Genomic DNA, 22,345 nt, shown 5'->3' with positions numbered 1-22,345 from the left:
AGCATACTATCATCAAGGTGTCTTGAAGCGAATGGGGAGTTGGTGGTTGTGGGGATGGGGAAATCAGTGATGCATTATTAACTTGAAGTATTGCTAGCTTGCCATTATCGAGCATCGTCGTGAGTTGACGTCATGAAAATCATACATCCAGAGCGACCAGTTGTCCCAGCACCAAAGTCCCGTATTGAAATCTGTTGAACGCAACATCTTAATCTGGAGCCTTCTCTTCTCGTAGATAACCCGCCTCACATGAGCACACAATCTCGTTCGCGGCTCCCGTTCGGGCTCGAGACGACGCCCCCAGGAGGCATGGGCCGGCCTCGTCCTTGTCCCATCATCATAGGCCGCTGTCCGTTTGGGCCTTGACCCTGAGCGCTGACATTGCTGTTCTGTTGAGAAAGACTTTGGTTGCTTGCGGGGTGACTTGGGTGGCCAGGTGGTGGCATGTACGGCGTCGCACTCTGGGCCTGCTCATATGTCGGCGGTGCGTCGTCGGGACCTTCGTCCACTGGCCGTGACACCGGCGCTCTACGCTGCGGGACGACAGGGGGAACGAGTGGCCGGACTTGCTGTGGCGATGAGGGGCCCACGGCGCTAGGGCGCCGTGTACCAGATGAAGTGGCCGCGTTGCTGGAGCCGCGCGGACTGACAAGAGACGAGTTGCCTCCGCCGCGACCTCGGTTGCCACCTGGGGGGGTTCCCAGCCCTCTACCGGCTCCGACCCCTGAGCCAGTGCTGCTCGCCGGTCCCGTTTGTCGGGCTTGTTGCTCGATATACTGTTCGCTCAGCACCCTCTCCCGGTCTCGACGCGCCTGATCTGAGCGGTGACGTTCGTTTTCTTCCTCCTGCAGCTGTAAGGCGAGCGCCAGGTCGTGATCCTCCTGTTCTGTGTCGGCTCCTTCGACAGCCTGCGAATTTGAACCTTGCCTACCATGCCCCGGTGACGATGTCCAGTCCCCGCCTTGACTGCCAGCAGACGTGCTCGCACCAGACGGACCGGGGGTATCGTACCATGGCGTCTCGTTCCCGCCAGCCGACAAGCTGTCACGATGATTACTGGCGCCTCCAACGACACGAAAGTCTCCGGAGAGAAATTCGGAGGTCAACCCGTTGACATCGGTCAAAGATTCCCACACTACCTCTGCGTGGGTTGCGTAGCCGGCGTCTGTGACAAGGCTGAGAAGCTGCAGGGTCTGTGGGTGGCGGTACAGCGTGGAGAAATGATCGTTTCGAAACAGGATAGCGACCATGCCAGGCTTCATGGCCTTTGTGATCACCTCGAGCCCCCAGGACGTGAGTTGAGTCGCCGACGTCTCAAGAAACGCCTTGATCGAGAATATGTCCTGATACAGCTGCTGTTCATCTTCTGTCAACCCGTCCCCCTCAAGCTTCATCTCGAGCTCCTCCTCTCGAAAGAGGATGTTTTGTGTATCTTCGTACGATACTGCTTGCCGGGCGAATGATTCACAGACTGGGTCATCGCTTTCTGGCAGCCAACCATGGATAAGTGGGATCGAGAAAGCGGCATACAAGGACATCTCGACTGTGTCCTCAAAGGTGCCCGGCATGCTGTCGCTGCGCTCGGTGGGGTGTAGATGAGTGAGTGAGGTACGCTTAAAAGCCTGGACCACCTTTGGATCGGGAACAAATCGGGGGTTGACGTTCATGCCTGTATGCAGGCCTTTGAGGAAAGCATAGAGCTCGCCAACGTCAGGCAATGAACCGCCCTCTTCGGTCCGTCGCGATGACATGAGCTCATCAAACACAGCATCTAGCAATAGTCCGAGGCTGATTTGCTCCCTCGAGCGGAGGACTTGCACCAGGGCCGTGTCGGTGAGCTCAGCGGGGGTTGTGAGGGTAAGCGCATTCACGAGAGCCACGAGCGGGCATGGTCCGTTTTCGTTTTGCACGAGAATAGGTGAAGTGCGCGGGTTCGCGCCGGCCTTGTGATCGTGCCAATTGATGTTTTTGATCTGATACGTTTCAGCCTTGCCATCGACGGGGCGAGGCGAGTGTCGTGGCGGGATTGGCTGTGCTGGCCGGCGTGGAGGGAGAGCAGGTGCCTCGTGCTGGTTAATTTCGGCGTTGGGTGGATTGGATGTCTTGTTCTTGGATGTATCGTCTGCCGAGAGACTTGTGTCGCGATCGATCAGGCTCCAGTCGTCAATGGCAGCATCACTGCTACTCGGCTGGGCCATGACAGGTGCCTTGACATTCTGGCTCTGTGAAAGCCCATCATCCCATACATTTCGATCCTCGGCAAGCGCTTTGCTAGCTTCCGGGGAGACAGGGGGCGACCGCAACAGCTGCTGTTCAGGTTCCTCGTCCCAAGCTGGAGACTCGGGGGCGGAAGATATGGAAATCAGCGCGGGAGACATCGAGATGGGTGGCACCGGAGGCTTGGGAGAAGGCTCGCGTTGCCACGGACCGCTCTCGGCAGGCTGGCCCAAGTCGGCGGGAAACGGCGGCGGTAAGGGCGCGGCAGTAGCATTGTTCGATGTCGAGGCGGCAGCTTGTGGACTCTTGCTTGATTCATCCAAAGCGGGCTGCCATGGATTGGTGTTCGCTTCGCCCAGGCTCAAGTCGGCAAAAGCTGGCGCTGGAGGAAGCGGCAGGGGCTGTGACGATTGGCCAGCTGCATGACTGGCACTGGTTTGTGGTAGTTCTCGCCGCTTGAATGGATTTGTTTCGGATCGACTCGTATCGGATCGTGAGGGTGATGTGGAGGGCTGGACTTCGGTGGACAGTGGGTGGCCTGGTGTCAAGGATTCGGGAATGCCGGGGGGCCGCGTGGAGGGTTCGACGATGGATGGTAGTTGTGGGTTTGCATCCTCCCAGGCATTCTCTTCACGGTCCGCTGGCGCTTGGTCTGGGTGATTGGCACCTCCAGGACGGAGCGAATAGGGTATTTCGTACGGTGGGCTCACTTCTGAGGACTGGCCGGGGGTGTTGAGGGAGGTCGTCGCGGCATTGTCAGGTAGAGGTTTACGATTGACCATGGCGGCAAGGCTGATAACAGTACGAGTCAGCATATCCATGTGGACCATGGTATCCTCCTTGCCATCTAAGGCATGAGGGGGGTTGCCAGGCTTGGGCGTCAAGTCACCTTTGATCTTTGGTCGTGGCTGAGAGGGAAATGATCCGGGCGAAGTCGTTGTGAGGAATGGCAACATGTAGTTGCAACAAAGATTCTTTTAGTAAACGGTAGCATCTGTCGAGGCTGTCGTCAGACAAGGGACCAGCTACGCGAACGCTGTAAGCTGTACGCAGACTCCGTGAGGTGGCGGTGCCAGCAAGCTGGCGGAGGCGGGACGCAGATGACTGAGGTCTGGCAGTCCAGGGTCAGATGTCACTGGGTTGGAGGCTGGTGGGGAGCAGGGACCCTGTCGATAGTATGTGGGTTCTGTACGTACCAAAATGAGGGGCATCCAGGCCTGACCAGGCAGCAGGTTTACTGGCAATGGTTACTCCGGATGACTCGAGCGTCAATACAGCACTTGAGTGGGAAAAGCTGCTTCGCTCCAGCCCCCGCTCTCAAATCGGAGACGAATCAGGTCATGTAATGGTTGCAACTCCAGTAAGAGATGGGGATCTGGTGAGAAGATACCTGGTCTGGGGGTGCGTTGACAGTACCATGTCTTGCATGTACACTAACCGACCAACCGTCCTTTCCAACGACCGCCGTTGCCCCAGCCCACTCTACACTAGCATCAGCCACAACATGACGTACAAGTGTGCCAGGAGCTAACTGCACGTGATGCACCAACTGCGGTCAAGCTCCGGATGCATGGTATACCCGTGGGTGGATTAGAGGCAACGAGGCCTACACCGAGGGGCTACACCGACATGGTCAAGACCTACCCTCAGCACATCTTACTGCTGTGTAATTGACTCGAGGTGCGCTGTTATGGAATCTTGTTGGATGGAGTGGCGCATTCCATCTTCAAACATGGCCTCTTGTCCTCAAATAAGCTTCCTTGCGAAATGAACCTCCGTCAAGCGACTCAGGCCCACTCTTGGACCTGGCACTGACCGCCTTACCGTGCGTGTCTTTGCTGGTGACATCAACAGTGACGGCTCCTACGGCGTCACCTCCTCCCTCATTCAGAGTCAATCGCATCGAGCCTTTTCACACCCGTTCAATTCCATTTCCTGATACTGAACGGCGTGTACATCATCATGTCTCTCATTGAGCATTGGCTTCCTCCGACGAGGGAGAATTGGAAGACCATTCTGACCGTTTGGCAAATCTCGTACCCAATCGTGAGTTGTAGAATGAAGAGCCATGCTCTGCATTCATTACAACATGGACTGACTTCCGCCTTCAGCTCGGTTCTCTACAGTACCTCATCTCATGGTATGGTATGGGTAAGACATCGGTCAAAAGCCGTATCAACTTGCCCGGCCGCGTTGCGTGGTTCCTCATGGAGATTCCGGGCTTCTCCATCCTACTCTATGTCATGAGAACGCTGCCCGGCCTCTCCGGCATCACGGACCTTCCGTGGCAGAACAAAGTGCTTGCCGGTCTTTTTGTTCGTCCACAACCCCCCTTGGCTGCCGAGGCGCGCCTGTCGCTGACGCGCGCTCTCTCTCTTCTCGTTCTCAGGTCATTCACTACTCCTATCGCGCAGTGATTTTCCCCTTCATCCAGCCGTCCATGTCTCCGATCCATCCGCTCGTCGCCGTGCTCGCCACGAGCTTCCAGCTCGTCAACGGCACCTGCATAAGCGCCTACCTGGCGGCGTACGGGCCGACCACTGAGGCGCAGTGGTCCGCCGCCCTCGCGCCGTTCGGCACCGCGCAGTTCGTCGCTGGCATCGCCATCTTCTACTTCGGCCTCGTCGGCAACTACATTCACGATGAGGAGCTGCGCGAGATCCGCCGCGTGGAGCAGCGGCGACAGGAAGGCGTCGCCCGCGAAAAGCAGCAGAACGGAGACGCCAGGCCGACTGTCGACAAGCACTACCGTGTGCCCAACACCCTGTTGTTCAGGTACATGCTGTACCCTCACTATCTTTGCGAGTGGATCGAGTGGTTCGGTTTCTGGATGGCCTCCGGCTGGTCGGTGCCAGCGCGGGCTTTCCTCATCAATGAGATGGCTGCCATGCTTCCGAGAGCCATCAAGGGACGAAAGTGGTACGCCGAGCAGTTCGGAGAGGACAAGATTCGCAAGAAGTGGGCAGTTCTGCCGGGGCTCTACTGACCAACTTTAAATGGCAGCTGCCGAATCTGGCGGTCCTGGGCGAGACGTGGTGAGGGGCTCCACGCATACATTCACTCGCTTGCGTCAAGTGTTGAACCGTTCTGCATGACCAAGACTGGTGGATCAAAACGACCCAGAGTCACATCTCACGGAAACGTCACGCCAAGCACCCCTAAGCCGTTATGAAAGCTCTGGTATTATTTCGCTAGCCTATGAAACCTTTTACTCCCAGAAAAAAACCCAAACGCCCAATGAGATGAATACCCTGCGCTCCAGGGTCTGACACGGATCTGTCAGGCGGGCATCATTTAGCTTGTGCGCGTCACCTTGCCGCCGAGACCACTGGTGCAGGTTACCGAGGTAGGCTGCTTGATGCTCCGCGCGTTGAAGTTCCACACGCCGTTGGCGCCAGCAGTCATGGTGGCGCCGTTCGTGGCGCCGTTCCTGTTGATGTAGCTCAGCTTCATGGCGACCTTGGAATCGGTGCTGCTCGACCGGCATGAGATGGTCAGAGTGCCGCCGCCGGAAGAAATCCAGGTGAAGGTCGGCATAGTAACTAGATCGTTGGTGGTGGCGGGAGGGGTAGTCGCGCCGCCACCAGTCGTGCCTCCGCCGGTGGTGCCTCCGCCAGTGGTGCCGCCACCGGTTGCGGGAGGCTCCTCTGTGGCAGGGGGCGGGCACTTGGTCGGATCAGACACGGTAACGCCGGACTGGGGGAACGGGCTGAGCGGCCCCCAGAGGTTGTTCTTGTCGTCGTAGCCCAGGCCCTTGGTGAGAGTCGGGAAGCTACGGTAGTTGTTGGCGAACGGAGCGAGGCCCGGCGTCGTGGCCTCGGCCTGGATCCACTCCGACACGGGCATGACATACTGACCGGCCAGGATGCCGTTCTTGGTCTTGCGCGTGCCTGTGCCGGCGACGATGCGGTACTCGCGCGTGTACTCCTGGGTTTGCGTTGCCTTGACACGGTAATCAAATTTGTTACGGGCGGAGCCGGCAATCATGCTGGTGGCGGCGACCTCGCGATCCGTGATCTTACCAGTGCAGGGATCCACGTCCATGGCATAAACCTTGATGGGGTTGACATTGGCAGCACCGTCAGAAGTGACTCCGATGAACTATTCTCGTCAGTTGAGGAGCCCATGATGACAGGTGCTAGAGGCCTACCCTGATCTGGGCTGTTTCTTGGTCGCCGTTGCTGGAGAAGACGCCAATAATAGCATCCTCCATGCGGATGTAGGTAGGAACTCCAGTGGTGGTGATCTGCACGTTGCTAACGACCATGTTGTAGACGACGATCTCGCCGTCTACCTGAATGCCGCTGTATTCGAGATAGTCACCAGGGACGATTGGAGCCATGACAAGAGGGTCAGGGGCAGGGCTGCATCGGGTTGTGTCAGCACATGAGAGTCATAGGGCGAAAATTCGTGGATGAACTCACAAGTTGCCCTGCTTGCTACCGCCGGTGAGAGTCGGTCGGTTGCTCTGAGGGCACAGAGGGTCGTCCGCCTTCCTGGGCACGCACATGGGGAAGCCAGAGAAGGCGGTGATGCTGGGGTTGGCATCATCGGCTGTGAAGAAGGGCTGAGCAGTGTAGCCAGCCGAGTAGACGGCGTTGGGATCATTGATGCGAATGGTTGGTCCGCCCTTGATCTTGATGCGGCCATCAAAGCTGACAGTGTCAACGAAGCCGGTGGCGCCGGCGAGGAGGTACTGCGCGATGGAGATCTGCGCAGCAATGGGCGTGCCACCGACAATGTTGCCGGTCACCTCAACCTCATACTCATCAAATGCAGCACTGCCGCCAGCAAAGTCCTTGAAGCCAACCCACGCGGCTGGGAACTGAATCTGTAGGTTCTTGGGCACTGTGACACTGTGGCCGCTGACACGGATGGTGCCTCCCGAGTTGAAGTCTGTGGAGGAGGCCGTCGCACTGGTGGCTTTCGTCAGCAAGACTAACGGCAGAGGAGGCTTGTGAAAGTCTGTGTGACTTGTTCAAGGAGAGATAGAAGACCTACCCTTCGAAGGCGCCGTTGTAGGTAAAAGGGACGTCCTGGGCGTTGACCCCAAGGACTGAAAAGGTTGCGCCTGCAACGGCCAGCAGGATAAATCGAGCTGAAGCCATGGTGGGTCTGGTTGGTGCCGACACCAGTATGTATCTTCTGGTAAGTAGCTTGATTCCGAGGCGTAAATGAGATGATGGAGGAGCAAGTGATGATGGTCTAAGAGAAGCTTCTTCTCGAAACCAAATCTTCGGGGATTCTTGGCTGGTATTTGAAGATATCTTTGGGCATCACAAAAACGGCTGCAAGTCCAGCACAACACCAGGATATCCATCCCCGTGAGCTTCATGTTAGCTGCCGATAGTTTCAAGGGGCCCATGTCAGGAGAGATATGCACAGGGATATGATAGAGGTGTAGGAAGCGCCCCCGGAATCTAGACCAGGATGACCCTCGGGCGTCGCCCGAGTTTCTGGATGCCTTAGTTCAGTCCAGAACCAGCGGTCGGCTGAACTTCACGTGGGTGGGCATACGGATCGAGAATAGCAACTTGGAGTATTGTCGCTAGACAGGCCGTGGGCTTGCATGTTCCACGAGGCACATCAAGTCCGCATGGACGCTGGTGCTGCTGGTAAACGGGATCCAGGTCGACCTCATACAGAGCGGAAGCTCCCCGCGGAGTGACCGGCTAGAACGCGGGATAAAGATTAAGTTCAAGTGGATGTAAATCACCTAGCCCTGATAACAAGGTGCAGTACGGACCAGAATGGACCTTGCCCCTTATGGCGGCTCAGCAAAGCCGGTCGTCAGTTCTGGCCTGCCTTGTCGACAGGACCCTTTGCCGAGTGCTCCAATGCGGTTAGACTAGGTGGCTACGGGGTATTTGGTTCGGTAGTGGGTGTGCTCGATTCGCGACTGCGGCCCTAGTCAGGCGTCGGCAATTTTGTCTCTGTCACTGCTGGCGATCACGTACCGAAGATGTGGTTGCATTCCCAGCGAGCGAGCTACCACGGACAACTGTGGGATGCAGCTTGTCGGAGGAAAACGTGTCAGTGGATATCTCAGCTCACAATACCACACGCACGATCCTATCCAGTTTGCCTCCATGCTATATCGAGACATTGTAGGCGAGCTGAGGCTTCTCGTATCCTCCCCTGCTGTGAGGCTTTCAGGCGCTCGCTAGCGGCCGGTTGTTGTCAATCCGACGTGTCGGGCGAGCAAGAGAAAAGAAGTGCGGGTGGTGGGATCGGCGTCCTCCGAATAAGCAAGTCAGTGATCAAGCAATGGCCAGGCGCTCGCCTTCTGATCCCTTCCATCCGTTCACATTGCTTCACGGCCGCTTCTGACGCCTCCCCGACGCCAACAGCCCCTCGAGAAGTGCGGCATCGATGGCCTGATGACTTGGCGATACGTCTACATGCTGCATCGATTTATTGGTGTTGGTCTTGCAGTGACAGCCCCAGCAGGAGGCTCGCGCAGACGCCAGCGTCAAATACCACATTGCCTGACACTTCATCACCAGGATCACCGTGGCACTGATTCTCCGCCTCCCCGTATGCCGTTCGTCCTCTGTTGCACTACTGACTGCCAGCCTGCCAGCCTCCCAGCTGGAGGGCTCCAGCGGCAGTGAGAAGGATCATGATGCCAATGATTGGTTTGTGTCCCGAAACTAACGAGCGGGAGAGGAACAGGGAGGGGGTTCCAGGGGCAGGGGTAGGCCTGGACAACATGGATGACCCCAGCTTGCTGGGTACCGCGAGGCCGAATGAAGCGCTCATCAGCGAGTCTATCTTCTGGGGAGCTTCTTCCCGTGACTCGAGAAGTCGAGGCTGGACCAGTGAGTCCTCTGCTGACTACAGAGAATGAACCAATGGCGACTCTAGCGTAGTCCCTATTCCGTTGTTGCCTCCCAAGCTTCGCACTATCGAAAGGGTGCATGGCGCGGCTGTTGGGCTGAATGACGCGCCACTTGGACCCTTTCTTTGTGTTGCTGACCGCATCTGGACATTGTCTCTAGAGCTAGGCAAAGAAGAACAAAGTCAAGCTCCCGAAATAAGGGCAAGATGTGAAGCCGTGAGTAATCTCGGCTAGATGGCGATTCCAGCTCCCCGGATCTTGCCCCAACTGCTGCCCCGGATTCTTGGCCTCTTGGCCTCTTGGCCACACGTGTCGAAACTAGATAGCCGTAGTAGGGCTCGAACAAAGAGATTCTCCTCCCCGCCATCTGGTCGTCGGGGCTCAGAACCGTTGGCTTGTCTTACGGTTGAAGCCGCCGAGGGCCCGGCAACATGGGATTCAGGCACACCAAGGGCAAAGCATGAGCTTTGGCCTCGTGAACGGCCATAGGTAGAGTCGAAGCTTGGAGCATCAGGCCATGTTGGCTCTTTATTCCATGGCTCTCAGCCCAACACCCCTACAGTCAGCCTCTCACTCTCACGCCTCGCCGCCGCCTAACGCCCCATGGCCCCCATCAACCCCCATACCTTGTCCTCTAGTCGAATGGATACAAGCCCTACCTGGTCTAGTGTCAGCCTCCATCATCTGCTGGGCCGCCATCTCGCCTACCTGGCCCGGCCGCGGGGCCGACATGTCGGACGCCGTCAAATCTGCACGTCGTTGGGTTGCAGGCCTGTCTTGTCTCAGTTATGACAGGAGCCTTGTACGATGGGGAGCTGGTCTGGACTGTTCCCTCGCTTCAAAGGGCGTTCACCGCTCGCGTGAGCTTATTATGAACGGTCTATCGAGCGAGCTGAGAAAATCAAAAGCTTGAGTCACCTATCCGAGGATGTGTCTGGGCCATGTTGGAGCCGGTGATGGGTCGATTCATCGGATAGGGGGCGGCAGGCTGAGATGCGGACTTCCCGTGGCCAAATTTCCTCATCGTGCTCAAGATGGACTGGGTCAATGAGATGTTCAAATACCCCCATAGGATCTCGTGTCTTGACATTGATATTTGCTCAAACAGCCTCCTGACCTCAGCCCCCCCAAGCCCTCAACTGCCACGCCGGATCCCCCCATCTCTCCAAGTTCCTTGAGTCTGGCCTAACCTTTCCTCTCGGAACATCCTCTAAGCCCTGTGGCTTGCAGCCGCCGCACTGGTCGCTTCTCTGTCTTCTGCCTCTTTTGTTCACAATGGTTCAGCTTTCGCTGCGCCAGACCTTTGTGGTCTTTCTCTCTCTGGCCTCCGAGTCAGTAGCCAAGGACTGGCTCAGTCCTGAGTACAAGTGGCTCTACCAATTCCCCCTTCCCATCCCTCCTGTGAAGCAGGAGAAATGGTACGTCCCTCTGCAAGCCGTATCCTTTGTACTCGTTCACGGCACTCATAATGTCACAGGCCAAGCCAAACCATCCTCAACCCTGTCACCAAGCAAAAGGTCAAGTATTATGAGGTTGAGATCAAGGAGTTCACCTCTCAGGTGTATCCTAATAAGAAGCCCACCAAGCTTGTCGGTTACGACGGTATATCGCCAGGGCCAACGTTTCTAGAGGAGCGCGATGGCGAGTCGGTCGTCCGCTTCATCAACCACGCCAAGATAGCCAACTCTGTTCATCTTCACGGGTCTTACTCTGTACGTCAACACTGACCGGCACTTGTGCTGGCGGACTACCATACTGACTCTGTTCAGCGCACTCCCTTTGATGGTTGGGCTGAAGATACCACGGAGCCTGGCGAGTACAAGGACTACTACTACCCCAACTGCCAGAACGGCCGCATGATGTGGTACCATGATCATGCCATCGATCACACGGCTGAGAATGCGTACTTTGGCCAGGCAGGTGCCTACCTGGTTCATGACGCCGCAGAAGATGCCCTCGGCTTGCCCAGCGGCTACGGCAAGTACGACATTCCCATGATCCTGTCGGCCAAGGTACGTCTGATCTTCCAATGCTGCCACACTATCCCAGTCACTGACATGGCATAGCAATACAACTCGGACGGCAGCCTGTTTTCGCCGGCGAATGTAGACGACAGCCTCTATGGCGACGTCATTCACGTCAATGGTCAGCCGTGGCCGTACTTCAAGGTCGAGCCGCGCAAGTACCGCCTCCGCTTCCTCAACGCGGCCATCTCGCGCACGTTCTTCCTCTACTTCGAGTCCAGCAAGAAGCCGGGCACGAAGCTCGACTTCCAGGTCATCGCCTCAGACACGGGCCTGCTGACGAGCCCCCAAAACGCCAAGGACCTCTACATCTCCATGGCCGAGCGGTACGAGGTCGTCTTTGACTTTACCAACTTCAAGGGCCAGAACGTGACGCTCCGCAACACCAAGGATTTCGCCCCCGACAAGGACTTCCTGCACACGGACAAGGTGATGCGCTTCGTCGTTGCCGGCAGCGGTCCCGCCGACTCGTCCAGCGTTCCCACGGCGCTGCGCAAGGTCGACTTCCCCCCGCACAAGCAGGGCGTCGACCACCACTTCCTCTTCCATCGCCAGGGCAGCGACTGGCGCATCAACGGCGTAACCTTTGCCGACGTCAAGAACCGCGTGCTCGCCAGGCCCAAGCGTGGCCTCGTCGAGGTCTGGGAGCTCGAGAACTCGTCCGGCGGCTGGAGCCACCCGATCCACATTCACCTCGTCGACTTCCGGGTCCTCAAGCGCACCGGCGGCAAGCGGCAAAAGGTGTACAACTACGAGGCCGAGGGTCTCAAGGACGTTGTCTGGCTCGGCCCCGGCGAGACCGTGACGGTGGAGGCCCACTACGCCCCCTGGCCCGGCGTCTACATGTTTCACTGCCACAACCTGATCCACGAGGACCATGAGATGATGGCCGCCTTCAACGTCAGCGTGCTCGAGGACCTCGGCTACCCCGAGACGGCCTTTGCCGACCCCATGGAGGCCGACTACCGAGCCCGCAAGGACATGGCGAGCGGCTCGACGTACCTCTCCGTCAAGGACCGCGTCGAGCAGCTGGCCAAGCTCGAGCCCTACAACCACCACGGCGACGTCGATGGCTGGCTCTCGGCATACTGGGCCACCAAGGGCAACGCCGTGGCCACGACGACGGTTAAAACGTCGACTGCGGCCAAGGCCACCACCACGAAGAAGGCCCGGGACATGCGCGTGCATGCGCGTGAGCTGCCCAAGCGCACTAACGTCCCTGAAGCGTGAGCACGCGACCTGGTCTGATCGAACGACGGACGTGTTGGAGACGAAAATAACCAACCCATAATCTAATGTTATTGTTTCGAGGCGTTCTGGGGGTGTACTTGTATCCGGCTTCACGAAATGCCATATCACGCCATCGGCCCTCGTGCCAACCACGATACGTTCCTCCAACACTACAGGGGGTGGAGTTTGGCGTTTGGCTTAGTAGTCCTCCATTTTTAGAATAGTAATCACACACTCTCTTGGTTCACAAACCTGCAACCGCCTATCTACGTAGACATCCACGAAACAAGCAAAGTCATGACAGCGAAAGGGGAAAAAAATTCATTACCCCGAAGCGGGTCGACGTCTAAATAAACTGCACCACGCAGTTGGCTGCAAGCCAAAGTATGCAACCCGCCCTATCCAAACGCCAAAAAAAGGTATCTCAAACAACGAGCCAGCTTTTTACAGTCTTCCAGCGTCGTGTGTATGGGCGCTGCCCCTCAACTCTCTTTCTCGTACACATGCTTTCCCTTGCGTCTTCAGTCACATTTGTCTGCAGCTGCTCACAGCTGGTTTGAGGTCTCCTTCTTAGCCAGCACGGTGCCGGTGCTCAGCTCTTGGAGAGCGCTACCGGCGCGAACTGAGCTGGGCGCGTGCTTCTCCTCCGAAGTGACCTTGTTGTGAAGGCCCTTGACCACCTCCTCACGAGTGATGCTGAGCTTATCACTGGACAGACCCATGGACTTGAGGAAGTGCACCGACTCGGTCCACTCGTGCTTCTTGCGAGCGTCGGACCACTGGAGCTCGTCGGCCATGACGTCAATGACCTTGGGAAGAGAGCCGAGAGCGGCATTGACGTCGAGGAAGGCGAGACGAGTGCGGCGGGCGATGATGTCGGAGGCAGTCTGCGCAGCCTCCTGGCGGATGCCGTAGCGAATCTCGCCGTCGATGAAGGGGTACGCAGCGGCAAGGCGGTTGGCGGGGCGGGCGGGTCCAGAGGAACCAAACTCGGCAGCGGCAACGTCCCAAGCGCGATCACCGTAGTTGGTGGCAAGATGGTGAGCGACGTCAGCATCGAAGCCGTACGCTTCAGACAGCTGGGCAGGAAGCTTGTTGGAGAAGCCATGAGCACCAGCAAGACGGATCTGGCGGGTCGTGCAGGCGGTAGAGGTGGTCCACTTGAATTGGCCGTCACCGGCTCCGCTGATATCGGGCATGGAAATGGTCTGGGGGCTGAGCTTAAAAGTGTTGATGGCCTCGTCGACGGCGTCCTCGGCCATTTGGCGGTAGGTGGTCCACTTGCCACCAGCGCAGGTGAGGAGACCAGAATCGGAGACGGTGACGAGGTGGCTGCGGACGAGCGATTCAGTGTTCTTGGCGTTGGGGTCCTTGACGAGAGGGCGGATGCCTGTGATGATCAATTAGCTCATGGTCTGTCGCAGGCCGCTTTTTCTAATCTCAAAACCCCAATTTTCCGAGTGAGATTTCCGGTTTTTCGTCGAATCGTCGAAACGGGCAAGAAAGTGGGGGCATGTCACGGTGTGTACACTTACCAGACCAGGTAGCGAGAATGTCGGAGCGAGTAAGGTTGGTTCCGGGCGTCAGGAGCTTGCTGACCTCCTTCAGGATGAAATCGACCTCATCCTGCTGGGCGACCGGCTCGCGCTCAACAGCGCAGGGGTTGTCGGTGGTACCGGCGACCGTGAGGCCCTGCCAGGGGAGGACAAAGACAACGCGACCGTCAGAAGTAGCAGCATCGAGAATTCCCATACCCTTCGGGCTGAGGTGAGCGGGCAGCATGATGTGGGCACCGGAACTGGGCGCGACGAGGGCCTTGCGGGAGGGATCGTCCATGCGCTCAATGGCGTCGGTGAAGGGTCCGGTAGCGTTGATGACACCCTTGGCACGGACCGTGAACTCGCGAGCGCCCTCGGCGTCGCCATTGACAGAAGAAATGACATCGCGAACGCGAGCGCCGCGAATCTTGCCCTCGGCGTCCTTTTCGAGCTGGGTCACCTCGGCGTGGTTGACCATGGTGACGCCGTACATGGCAGCGGTCATGGCGATGGAGACGTTCATGCGGGAGTCGTTGTGCTGGCCGTCGTAGTAGACGAGGGCGCCCTTGAGCGTATCCTTCTTCAGCAGAGGGAAGGCCTCGAGCGCCTTGCTCTTGGACAGGTAGTAGGAGCTCTCCAGGCCCTGAGAACCGGCGAGAAGATCGTAGGCCTTGGTGCCGGCCCAGAAGTAAGGCGCCTGCCACCACCTCTGCAGAGGCAGCAGGATGGGCAAGGAGACAGACAGGTGAGGGGCAATCTCGAGGAAGGTCTTGCGCTCACGCAGGGCCTCCATGACGAGCTGCAGCTGGGGGTAATCGAGGTTCCAAAAGGCCTTCTCGAGGTAGCGCACGCCGCCGTGCACGAGCTTGGTGCTCTTGCTGCTGGTGCCGCTGCTAAAGTCGTCACGCTCAACGAGAGCGACCTTGAGACCACGAGTCGCGGCATCGAGAGCGATGCCGGTACCAGTCGCTCCACCACCAATAATGAGCAGGTCATACTCTTCGGAATCGGAGCTGTGACGGCGGAGGTCGGCGAGCTGGTCGGCGCGGCTCTTGAGCGAAGGGAATTGGGGCGGAACAATGACGCCCTTGGCGTCCCTCTTGAGCTCAACGGCGGGCGTGTCGAAGTTGGTCTTGTGAGAGAAGCTCGAGAAGGCAATGGCACCACCAGTGGTGGCCACAGCGGCGACGGCCGCGACGCCGAGCGGCTTCCTCAGCCCCGCGAAGCGCGACATGATGTCAGTTGTGAGGCGCGCAAAGAGGGCAGGCCAGAAAGCGAGATCGGCCTGGCAGGGGTAGCTGTCGTTCTGGACGTCGACAGCGTGGGTGAGCTGTGAGAGCCGTTCTGAGATGGGCACAAGTTGTGGAGGAGCGGGACGAGGAGGGAGGAGGGAGGAGGCAGGAAAGAGGAGTGTCGAGTAGATGTAGGAACGGAGAACCGGCAGACACGAGAAGTCAAGTCTCAAAAAAGGGTGATGCCGCGGCCGAGATGAACGTCCATTCGTGGGATTCTGGTGACTGGGGGTGGTAAGACGCGCCCGGAGATGGTGAATGGGGGGGAAAGGTGATGAAATGGAACGCGGCGAGAGCAAAAATTCCTCCGTCCCAGAAGAAAGCTCAGTCAGTCACTCAGCAGCAGCTCGTTCCCCCACGTTGTGTACGTGGGAGCTCTGGCCGATGCTCGCTGTCTGATGAGGCGACCGGGTCGAAGCCAGGCGCCAGACGACGGAGACCCCATGCCCGATGGCCGATAGGGGGGGCGCCCGGATAGCCAAAAGTGTCAGATCAGACCAGAGGCATCCCTTCTTCTGACATCATATCGTGGGTCACGGAGCGCGGGGTGGATGGAGGGTTCGGGGCGTCCCAGTTGAGAGCTAGAGAGCTACCATGTACATCGGAATAGGCGTGAAGCTACATCTCCAAGCTGGCGATTCTGGAGTTCAGCCTGCGAAATCCCCACGTCACATTGGAGAGGCTCAAGTACCGGAATTGGGGGAAGCTGCACCTCGGTCGCGCCTGCCCGAACATCTCGGGTTCAAGTCGGTATTTCCTTCCCGAGATGATGTCTCGGTACGATTCGGGGTTCTCTTTCCCTCCCTAGCACGTCAAGTCTTGGCAGGTACGTACGTATCGTTCGCACCAGCCACTCGCGGAATCTGGATGCTTGCCACTAGCCGGGTTTTATTACACCCTAGCTCGCACCGTCCGAACGTGCCGGGCGTCCCTCCGTTTGCAATCACAGGGGGGCGTTGTCACCTGACTCTGGCGAGCATCACAGCCACGCACCACGCACCACACCACAAACACCAGCAGCTGACAAGCCAGCAAGCCAGCAGGCCAGCTCCAGCCAGCATGGAAAGCAAAAAGTTTGCTTGTGGATACCCTCTCGTGGATATGCCGGACCCAGAGGGCAGCACGCAACACGCCTATCGCCAGCTCCACCTCGAAGCCCACAACAGAGTCCACTCTCGACACTGCTTCTCGTGCCATCAACACCGAGACGGGCCTTTGCCAAGTGTCCTCCTTATCGCTCACAGAATTCTTCGCCGTCTGTGACTCTGCTTCACCCCCTGGCATGATGGAGTAACACGCCGCGATGATGCCGCTGGATGAGGGTCCCTCTCTCTCCCTCTTTGTGTGATATGGACATCGCCTCGGAAAACAGATATGAATGCGCCAACCCGCCACTATTTCTCTGCTTCCAAGCTCTCCAGGCCTCTTCGAAGGTCTCGAAAAGACGAAAGCGCGCGTTGGGATTCTCGGCGAGTCCGCGACTGCACCCGCGCAAGGACACATTCGGTCGAATGACCGGTCCGACGCGGGCGTTGTCCGGAAAACTGCCCGGTGTGGCGGTCCAGGGTCCAGAGTCTGAGCCGAAACTCTCTCGTCAGGAGCCATGACTGTCATGCTTACTTGCGTGCATGCTCGGGACGCCTCATCATGCGAAGCGAGACAAACTCGCCTTACCTCGAAAGAGCTGGGACGACGTTATTGCCAGGGACCAGCTTTCCGCCCTGTCCTGCCGTTTCCGAGGGCTAGAGGCAAGGGTAGCTATTTTGTCTAGCTGACTTTCAGGGACCAGTCATCGTTCAGGGAACCACAATCAGGCGTTGGTTGAGGGGTTTTGGGTGTCCTGGCCCCCCTGGCTGCCCGTACCATCGTCGCTGGATGGCGGCCCTGACAGGGTCTGGCTGCTTGAACCTAGGATCCCAAAGCCTCTCTGGGCTCCAGTGGCATGCGTTGGCGCTTTTTGACTGGTGGAAAACGCTCAAGGCATTAACCCGCCTCACTTTTCCGCCCTCACACTGCTGCCCAATGTCGAGGCGCCATGCCAGCGAGGCGGAACAATTAAGGTTGTCAGGGTAATTGGATATTGGTTGCTTCATTGCGCAAAGAGACTCGCTACTTATAAGATTGAGATAGCCCACCCTCCTCGTATGTAGTCATCCTCAAGCGACGCTCCAGCTGAGCTCTTGCAAACGCACTGTTGACGCTGAAGAAGAAGAAAAAGAAGAAACAACAAGTGCAGGCTGCGCCATCAAACTCCTTGCAGCCTGATCACTCCCCTTTGGGAGCAACAACGGTAACACCTAGTGCTGGTACTTTTTTTTTTGTCCTTTTTTGATTTTACTGTTTTTGGCTTTCACTCCCGTATCTGAAGCTAGGCAAGGCCACTTCCGATCGGGTGTCATTCCTCAAGCCTCCGCAAAAGACTTGGGGCCAGGCAAGCACAACGGCTTTTAGACCTGGGACTCGAATGACTTGTACGTGTTGGACCACACGCTGCGCTTAGGCTTGAAGAAGCGCTGAAGGCCCATGTAAGGGGTGTTGATGGGGCTCTCGCCGGTGTAGATGAAGACATCGTACAAGAAGCCACCAAAGGCACAGCCAAAGAAGGGCGCGACCATGGGGATCTACAACCAGTCAGCTTCGAGTTCAACTCTTACTTGCGACAAACGACGACGACGACGACGACGACAAAAGACGTACCCAGAAGTAGTAGTTACCAGCGGACCAGACCTCGTGGCCGTACCCGAGAATGTACGACACGAGACGAGGGCCAAAGTCACGGGCGAGGTTAATGGCATAGCCGGTCTGCCAGCCAAAGCACGCGCCAATGCCGAAGATGACGAAGAACATGGCCAGAGGGAAGAGGGGTCCAGCCGCCATGCTGTCCTTGTCGATCAGGGCGTACACGATGAACTGGAGAATCGCACTCGACAGGAACTCGGACCACCACTGGGCCGTGGTGTCCATGAAATCGGCTGGGTATGTGCAGAAAATGCCGGCGGTGGAGGTCTCGAGACCGACGGTGCGGATGCCGCTGCCGCCCTCGAACTGGTCAATAGCGAAGCGGTAGTTGCCGTACACGATGAAGGCACCGGCCATGGCACCGAGAATCTGGGCGAGGGCATAGACGGGAAACTTGCGCCAGGGGTGGCCACGGTAGATGCAGTTGGAGAGAGTGACGGCAGGGTTGAGATGGCCGCCGGTCTTGCCAGCAACGTAGATGCCGAGCATGACACCCAATCTACACAAGAAGGTCAGTCAGTACGGTTTCTCACATGTCATCATAAGCCTTCCCTTGCTGCCCAGTGGCAGGCAATGAAGGACGTCCCGAAGGAAGCGAGACTTACCCCCATCCCCAAGAGATGCTCTGGTAGTCGCCCTTGGTGCCGTTGGAGAGGACAACCTGGGCCACGACACCATCACCGAAGAGGATCAGGACCATGGTGCCGAAAAACTCAGAGAAGAACTCCTGGCCATACTCGCGGACCTTGCTCCACCACAGCTCATTCCTGTGCTCCTCGTGGGTGACGGAGGGCTCGGAGCTGGCTCCGGCGTGCTCGGTGTGGGCGTCGGCACCCATTTCGGGTTTCCGGTGATAAGTTGACTTGTCGATCGACGACTCGGACTGGGAATCTTGTGACACGACCAGGGACATTAGTTCGGATGTCTCGCGGCGAGATGACGAAGAGAGTCGAGACAAGCAAACGACAAAATGTCGACGCGGGGTACGGGGAAAGGGAGAAGGAGGGGAGGCTGAGATGAGATGAAGGAGAGGGATGGGTGGCAAGGGGCTGTCTCCAAACTCTCAACTCCATGGGGACGGGGCACTCTTATGTCCTGTCACTCAAGATCTCCCCCCGCGGGGCGGGGTCGTCTGCCCAATCCGTCGGGTTGGATGTCACGGACGGGGACACCGGAGAGGGGCAAAGGGCAGAAGGGGCCGTGGTGCGAGATTGGGGACAGACTTGGGGAAAGGCAAACCCGCTTACCCATTTCGCGATGCTTCTCCTTCTTCTCGGTGGACCTTGCGAAGGCGAGCGCATATCCCCGGGATGCTGGTCGCCGCTTGGGGATGAAGCTTAAGAAGCTGGGGGAGGTCTGTAAGGGGCGAGACCTTGGGATGGAGCCCTTGGAGGAGACCTTGGATGGAATGAGATGGGATGGACCAGCGGGCAAGCTGGAACACGAAGGGCGCCCGAGGCACGAACGGCTTGACCGGTTCGCATGCGCACGAGGGAGACACGAGGTAAGGGGGGGGGGGGGCGGGGTGGTTTGAGATGAGATGCGGTGGTTGAAGACCGAAAACCACACCGTCGGTATTGGAGTAGCGAGTAAGTGGTACGATGGTCAAGGGGTATGGGGGACAGCGTCAAGGTAGGCGCAGTGGGTTGATAGCGAGATGATAGCGAGCAATGTGATGGTGCGAGGGGAAAGAATGAAGGATTCCTATGAAAAAGGCTCCGGCGGATGAAGAAGTTGGTTGAGCGGAGCCCTGCAAGTTCGGGCCCTACACCGAGAAGATCGGGGTGACGATGACGGGTGGATGCCGAGGCCAAGGGAATCCTTCTAACAAGCGCTTGCACGCGCCCCGGTGCTTCCAGAGTAAAGCAAAGGACGTTGTAGATCAGAGGTCCGGCGCCCGCGCAGACTCCGCCCTACGCCATTCAATACCCCATTCAGCAGCAGCAGAAAAACTCCCCGGCAGAGTGAGAGCGAGCCGCACAGAAACATCCACTTTCAAGGTTGATATGACATGGCGCGGCACGAGTCAAAGGCACCGAACGCCCCCAATCGACAGAGCAAAGAGAAAGGTGGCGGCTTGCCCAGGCCGCGGTCCCCGTACCGTAGCAACCAACGCCATGCTGCGGCAGCGCGGACATCATTACATGGTTGCACAGTAGTTCGAGCCGACCAGACCAGGAGCACCCTAGCAGCGGCCGCAAAGAGCATTCATGGGCTTCAAGGCCTCAGAACATCATGGCGCTTGTGGTAGAGCAGGTGACCAGATTGGCCAATGCAGGCAAGGCAAGACGGAGTGCCGAACCGCATGGCCCCATCATCCCGAGGTGCATGAGGTTGGAATGAGGTAAGCTTCTAGGGTCTTTCCAATGTGTGGGGAAGAAGCGATCCGCTCGGTTGAGAGTTGCCGTTTTCGTCAGGTGGCGTCGCCTGGTAGGGGGGTGAGACTGGGCTAGAAATAGATGGGTGGGTTGCAGTTGGCATACAAGCTCCGATGCACGACGCCGCCAAGGAGTATGACGGTATAGTTGGTGCCACGAAGACGGCTGGCCTGACGAGCAACTTGGCTGACGAGCCAGTTCCTCGTCCAATTCGTCTACTGCGATGAGGCCTACAGAGCAAGAGTTTAGTGGAAGAAAGGAGGGGTTGGCGTCTCGTCTCCCCAGTCAGAATCATCATGGACAACAGGTCCCCCTTCCACCCCAAAATCAGCCCCTATCAACCAAATTCCACGACACCCCAGCAGACCCAGATAAGATCCATTGCTCCAGCTGGGCATGACAAGTTGGTCGGCACAAGTGGCGTTTTCGGCTCTTCGGCGCCGTTATGGAGCCTCTAGTTATCTCGATGGATCGCAAGTTTTGTCAACCAGGTGGGTTTGAAGGACCCCTCCAGCCATCTCGCAATCCTTCAGGTGACAAGAAAAATGCCAGACTTGGCGAGACGACCGAGCAGGCACCATCCTGTGACGGGAAAAGGGGGGGCGGGTTTTTTTGGGGCAAAATTTTGGCCCCCCCCCACCTTTTGGTGCCAAAGGGGGGGTGTAAAAAAAAGGGGGAAATTGGGGGGGGGGGCCGCCTTTTAAATATTAAATTAAAAAAAAGCCCCCCCCCCCCCCCCCCCCCCCGATGACGTGGTCCACTTGCTGGATCCAGACACCAAGCCGCGATGGGTGCGACTCCAGATGCGGGCAGCGCACATCTTGTTGGTGCGCGCGAGGTTGGGAAAATTGATTGAGTGACAAGGAGCCACGAAGATCTGCATGGCACAGAGTCAACCACAATGTCGGCAGCTCAAAACGGTCATGGCGTCAGATGATGAGAGTCTCGTGTGTGACGAGGGGCAGGGGGGGAGCAGGCGATTGAAGGGGCCTCGGGTGGGAGGCTTGGTCAGAAAGGCTTTCTTGCACCCCTCGGCCATGCCAAAGACGCTGCAGCTGAAAGAGGAGGATGGTCGGAGATATGGTTCAAGAGAAAAAATCCACTTTCACAAGACAGTAGGCTGGCTTCGGCGTTTCTGCCAAGCGATGCGCAGCCCAGTGTAAGAGGAGAATTCGTATTCGTCGCAACTTGCGAAGGAGGACATGTTTCTTCAGCACGGCAGGCTGGCTCATCCCTGCTCGCACGGCACGGCCGACAATGTGGGCTGGATTCAGAGAACGAACGGACCGCCGGGGGAAAACAAAAGAAAAAAAAAGGAGACTGGAGACACCGGAGTCAAGCGACCGGGATAGCGCCGACCGTCTTCAGCAAGGAGGACAGAGTCTGGGCACAGGGCCGGTGTCGTTGACCGAACGCAGCCCGAGCCGAGGTGGCGGTGGGAGTGGCGCTTCCATGACATCAGCCTACAAGGCGCGAGATGAACCCGAGATGCACCGCGCCGGGGGAGCTACCGGGCCACACGGATACCCCACACGCCCTGTATGCTCGGGGTTTTACCCCGACCAGGGCCCAGCGCCTCTTGTCAGACAGTCTGACAGGACAACGAACTCCTCTGTGCCCATGTTCCATCTGACGGGTCCGCACGAGCCAGATGCAGGCCACGAGGAAATCTCAATGAAGCTCGTGATCGACCGACTTTGACGCATTGTCCATTGTTAGCCCAGCGGACCCAGCGAACTGGATCTTGTCAGCTCACCAAGACCCGGCGTGTTGGCTAAAGCGGGCCAGCACTGGAGGGAGGAGGCTCCCATCCCACGGCCTCTGGGGGAAGGCTGCAGGCAGTTCCCCTCCCAACCCTTGAGCTCCAGGGCACAGGGGTTGGCTAACAGGTACCAGTACGGGGTTGCAGGGGCCTGCACCCCCAAAAAGCAACCCCCCAATCGTCTCGTGGGAACGTGGAAAGGCTCATGGATCAACCATCCATCACATGGAAGTGACACCATGTTCTCCACAATCGCGGGGAGGGGCTTGAGGGAAGGGGGGGGGACTTGGGGTGCTGAATCGGGGGGGAAGAGAGATGCGATGC

At 57.9% G+C, this 22,345-nt stretch overlaps 6 protein-coding genes across 6 annotated transcripts; 2 read left to right on the top strand and 4 right to left on the bottom strand.

The window, feature by feature from the left end:
- Positions 1-52: 52 nt before the first annotated feature.
- Positions 53-3,047, bottom strand: VDAG_07744 (DUF455 domain-containing protein; the record flags this gene model as incomplete). The annotated part of the gene is made up of 1 exon (XM_009656649.1): positions 53-3,047. The coding sequence occupies one exon, from the start codon at positions 3,045-3,047 to the stop codon at positions 246-248; it is 2,802 nt and encodes a 933-aa protein (XP_009654944.1). The 3' UTR covers positions 53-245.
- Positions 3,048-4,179: 1,132 nt separating this feature from the next.
- Positions 4,180-5,203, top strand: VDAG_07743 (steroid 5 alpha-reductase; the record flags this gene model as incomplete). Its single annotated transcript, XM_009656648.1, has 3 exons — positions 4,180-4,263; positions 4,329-4,532; positions 4,607-5,203. 3 exons carry the CDS (start codon positions 4,180-4,182, stop codon positions 5,201-5,203), a joined length of 885 nt encoding a protein of 294 aa, XP_009654943.1.
- Positions 5,204-5,511: 308 nt separating this feature from the next.
- On the bottom strand, positions 5,512-7,325 carry VDAG_07742 (uncharacterized protein; the record flags this gene model as incomplete). Its single annotated transcript, XM_009656647.1, has 4 exons — positions 5,512-6,318; positions 6,368-6,581; positions 6,642-7,133; positions 7,219-7,325. The coding sequence occupies 4 exons, from the start codon at positions 7,323-7,325 to the stop codon at positions 5,512-5,514; spliced, it is 1,620 nt and encodes a 539-aa protein (XP_009654942.1).
- A 3,008-nt stretch (positions 7,326-10,333) lies between these two features.
- Positions 10,334-12,312, top strand: VDAG_07741 (bilirubin oxidase; the record flags this gene model as incomplete). Its single annotated transcript, XM_009656646.1, has 4 exons — positions 10,334-10,476; positions 10,536-10,770; positions 10,828-11,070; positions 11,125-12,312. 4 exons carry the CDS (start codon positions 10,334-10,336, stop codon positions 12,310-12,312), a joined length of 1,809 nt encoding a protein of 602 aa, XP_009654941.1.
- A 545-nt stretch (positions 12,313-12,857) lies between these two features.
- On the bottom strand, positions 12,858-15,084 carry VDAG_07740 (glycerol-3-phosphate dehydrogenase; the record flags this gene model as incomplete). The annotated part of the gene is made up of 2 exons (XM_009656645.1): positions 12,858-13,702; positions 13,848-15,084. The coding sequence occupies 2 exons, from the start codon at positions 15,082-15,084 to the stop codon at positions 12,858-12,860; spliced, it is 2,082 nt and encodes a 693-aa protein (XP_009654940.1).
- Positions 15,085-17,589: 2,505 nt separating this feature from the next.
- On the bottom strand, positions 17,590-18,719 carry VDAG_07739 (aquaporin-3; the record flags this gene model as incomplete). Its single annotated transcript, XM_009656644.1, has 3 exons — positions 17,590-17,763; positions 17,840-18,380; positions 18,487-18,719. The coding sequence occupies 3 exons, from the start codon at positions 18,717-18,719 to the stop codon at positions 17,590-17,592; spliced, it is 948 nt and encodes a 315-aa protein (XP_009654939.1).
- Between the last annotated feature and the right edge of the window lie 3,626 nt (positions 18,720-22,345).

The sequence above is a fragment of the Verticillium dahliae genome, genomic scaffold (assembly GCF_000150675.1).
Source record: "Verticillium dahliae VdLs.17 supercont1.17 genomic scaffold, whole genome shotgun sequence".
Taxonomy (NCBI): Eukaryota; Fungi; Ascomycota; class Sordariomycetes; order Glomerellales; family Plectosphaerellaceae; genus Verticillium; species Verticillium dahliae.
Note: the sequence above shows the minus strand (reverse complement) of the source record. Positions and strands in the feature narration are given on the sequence as shown.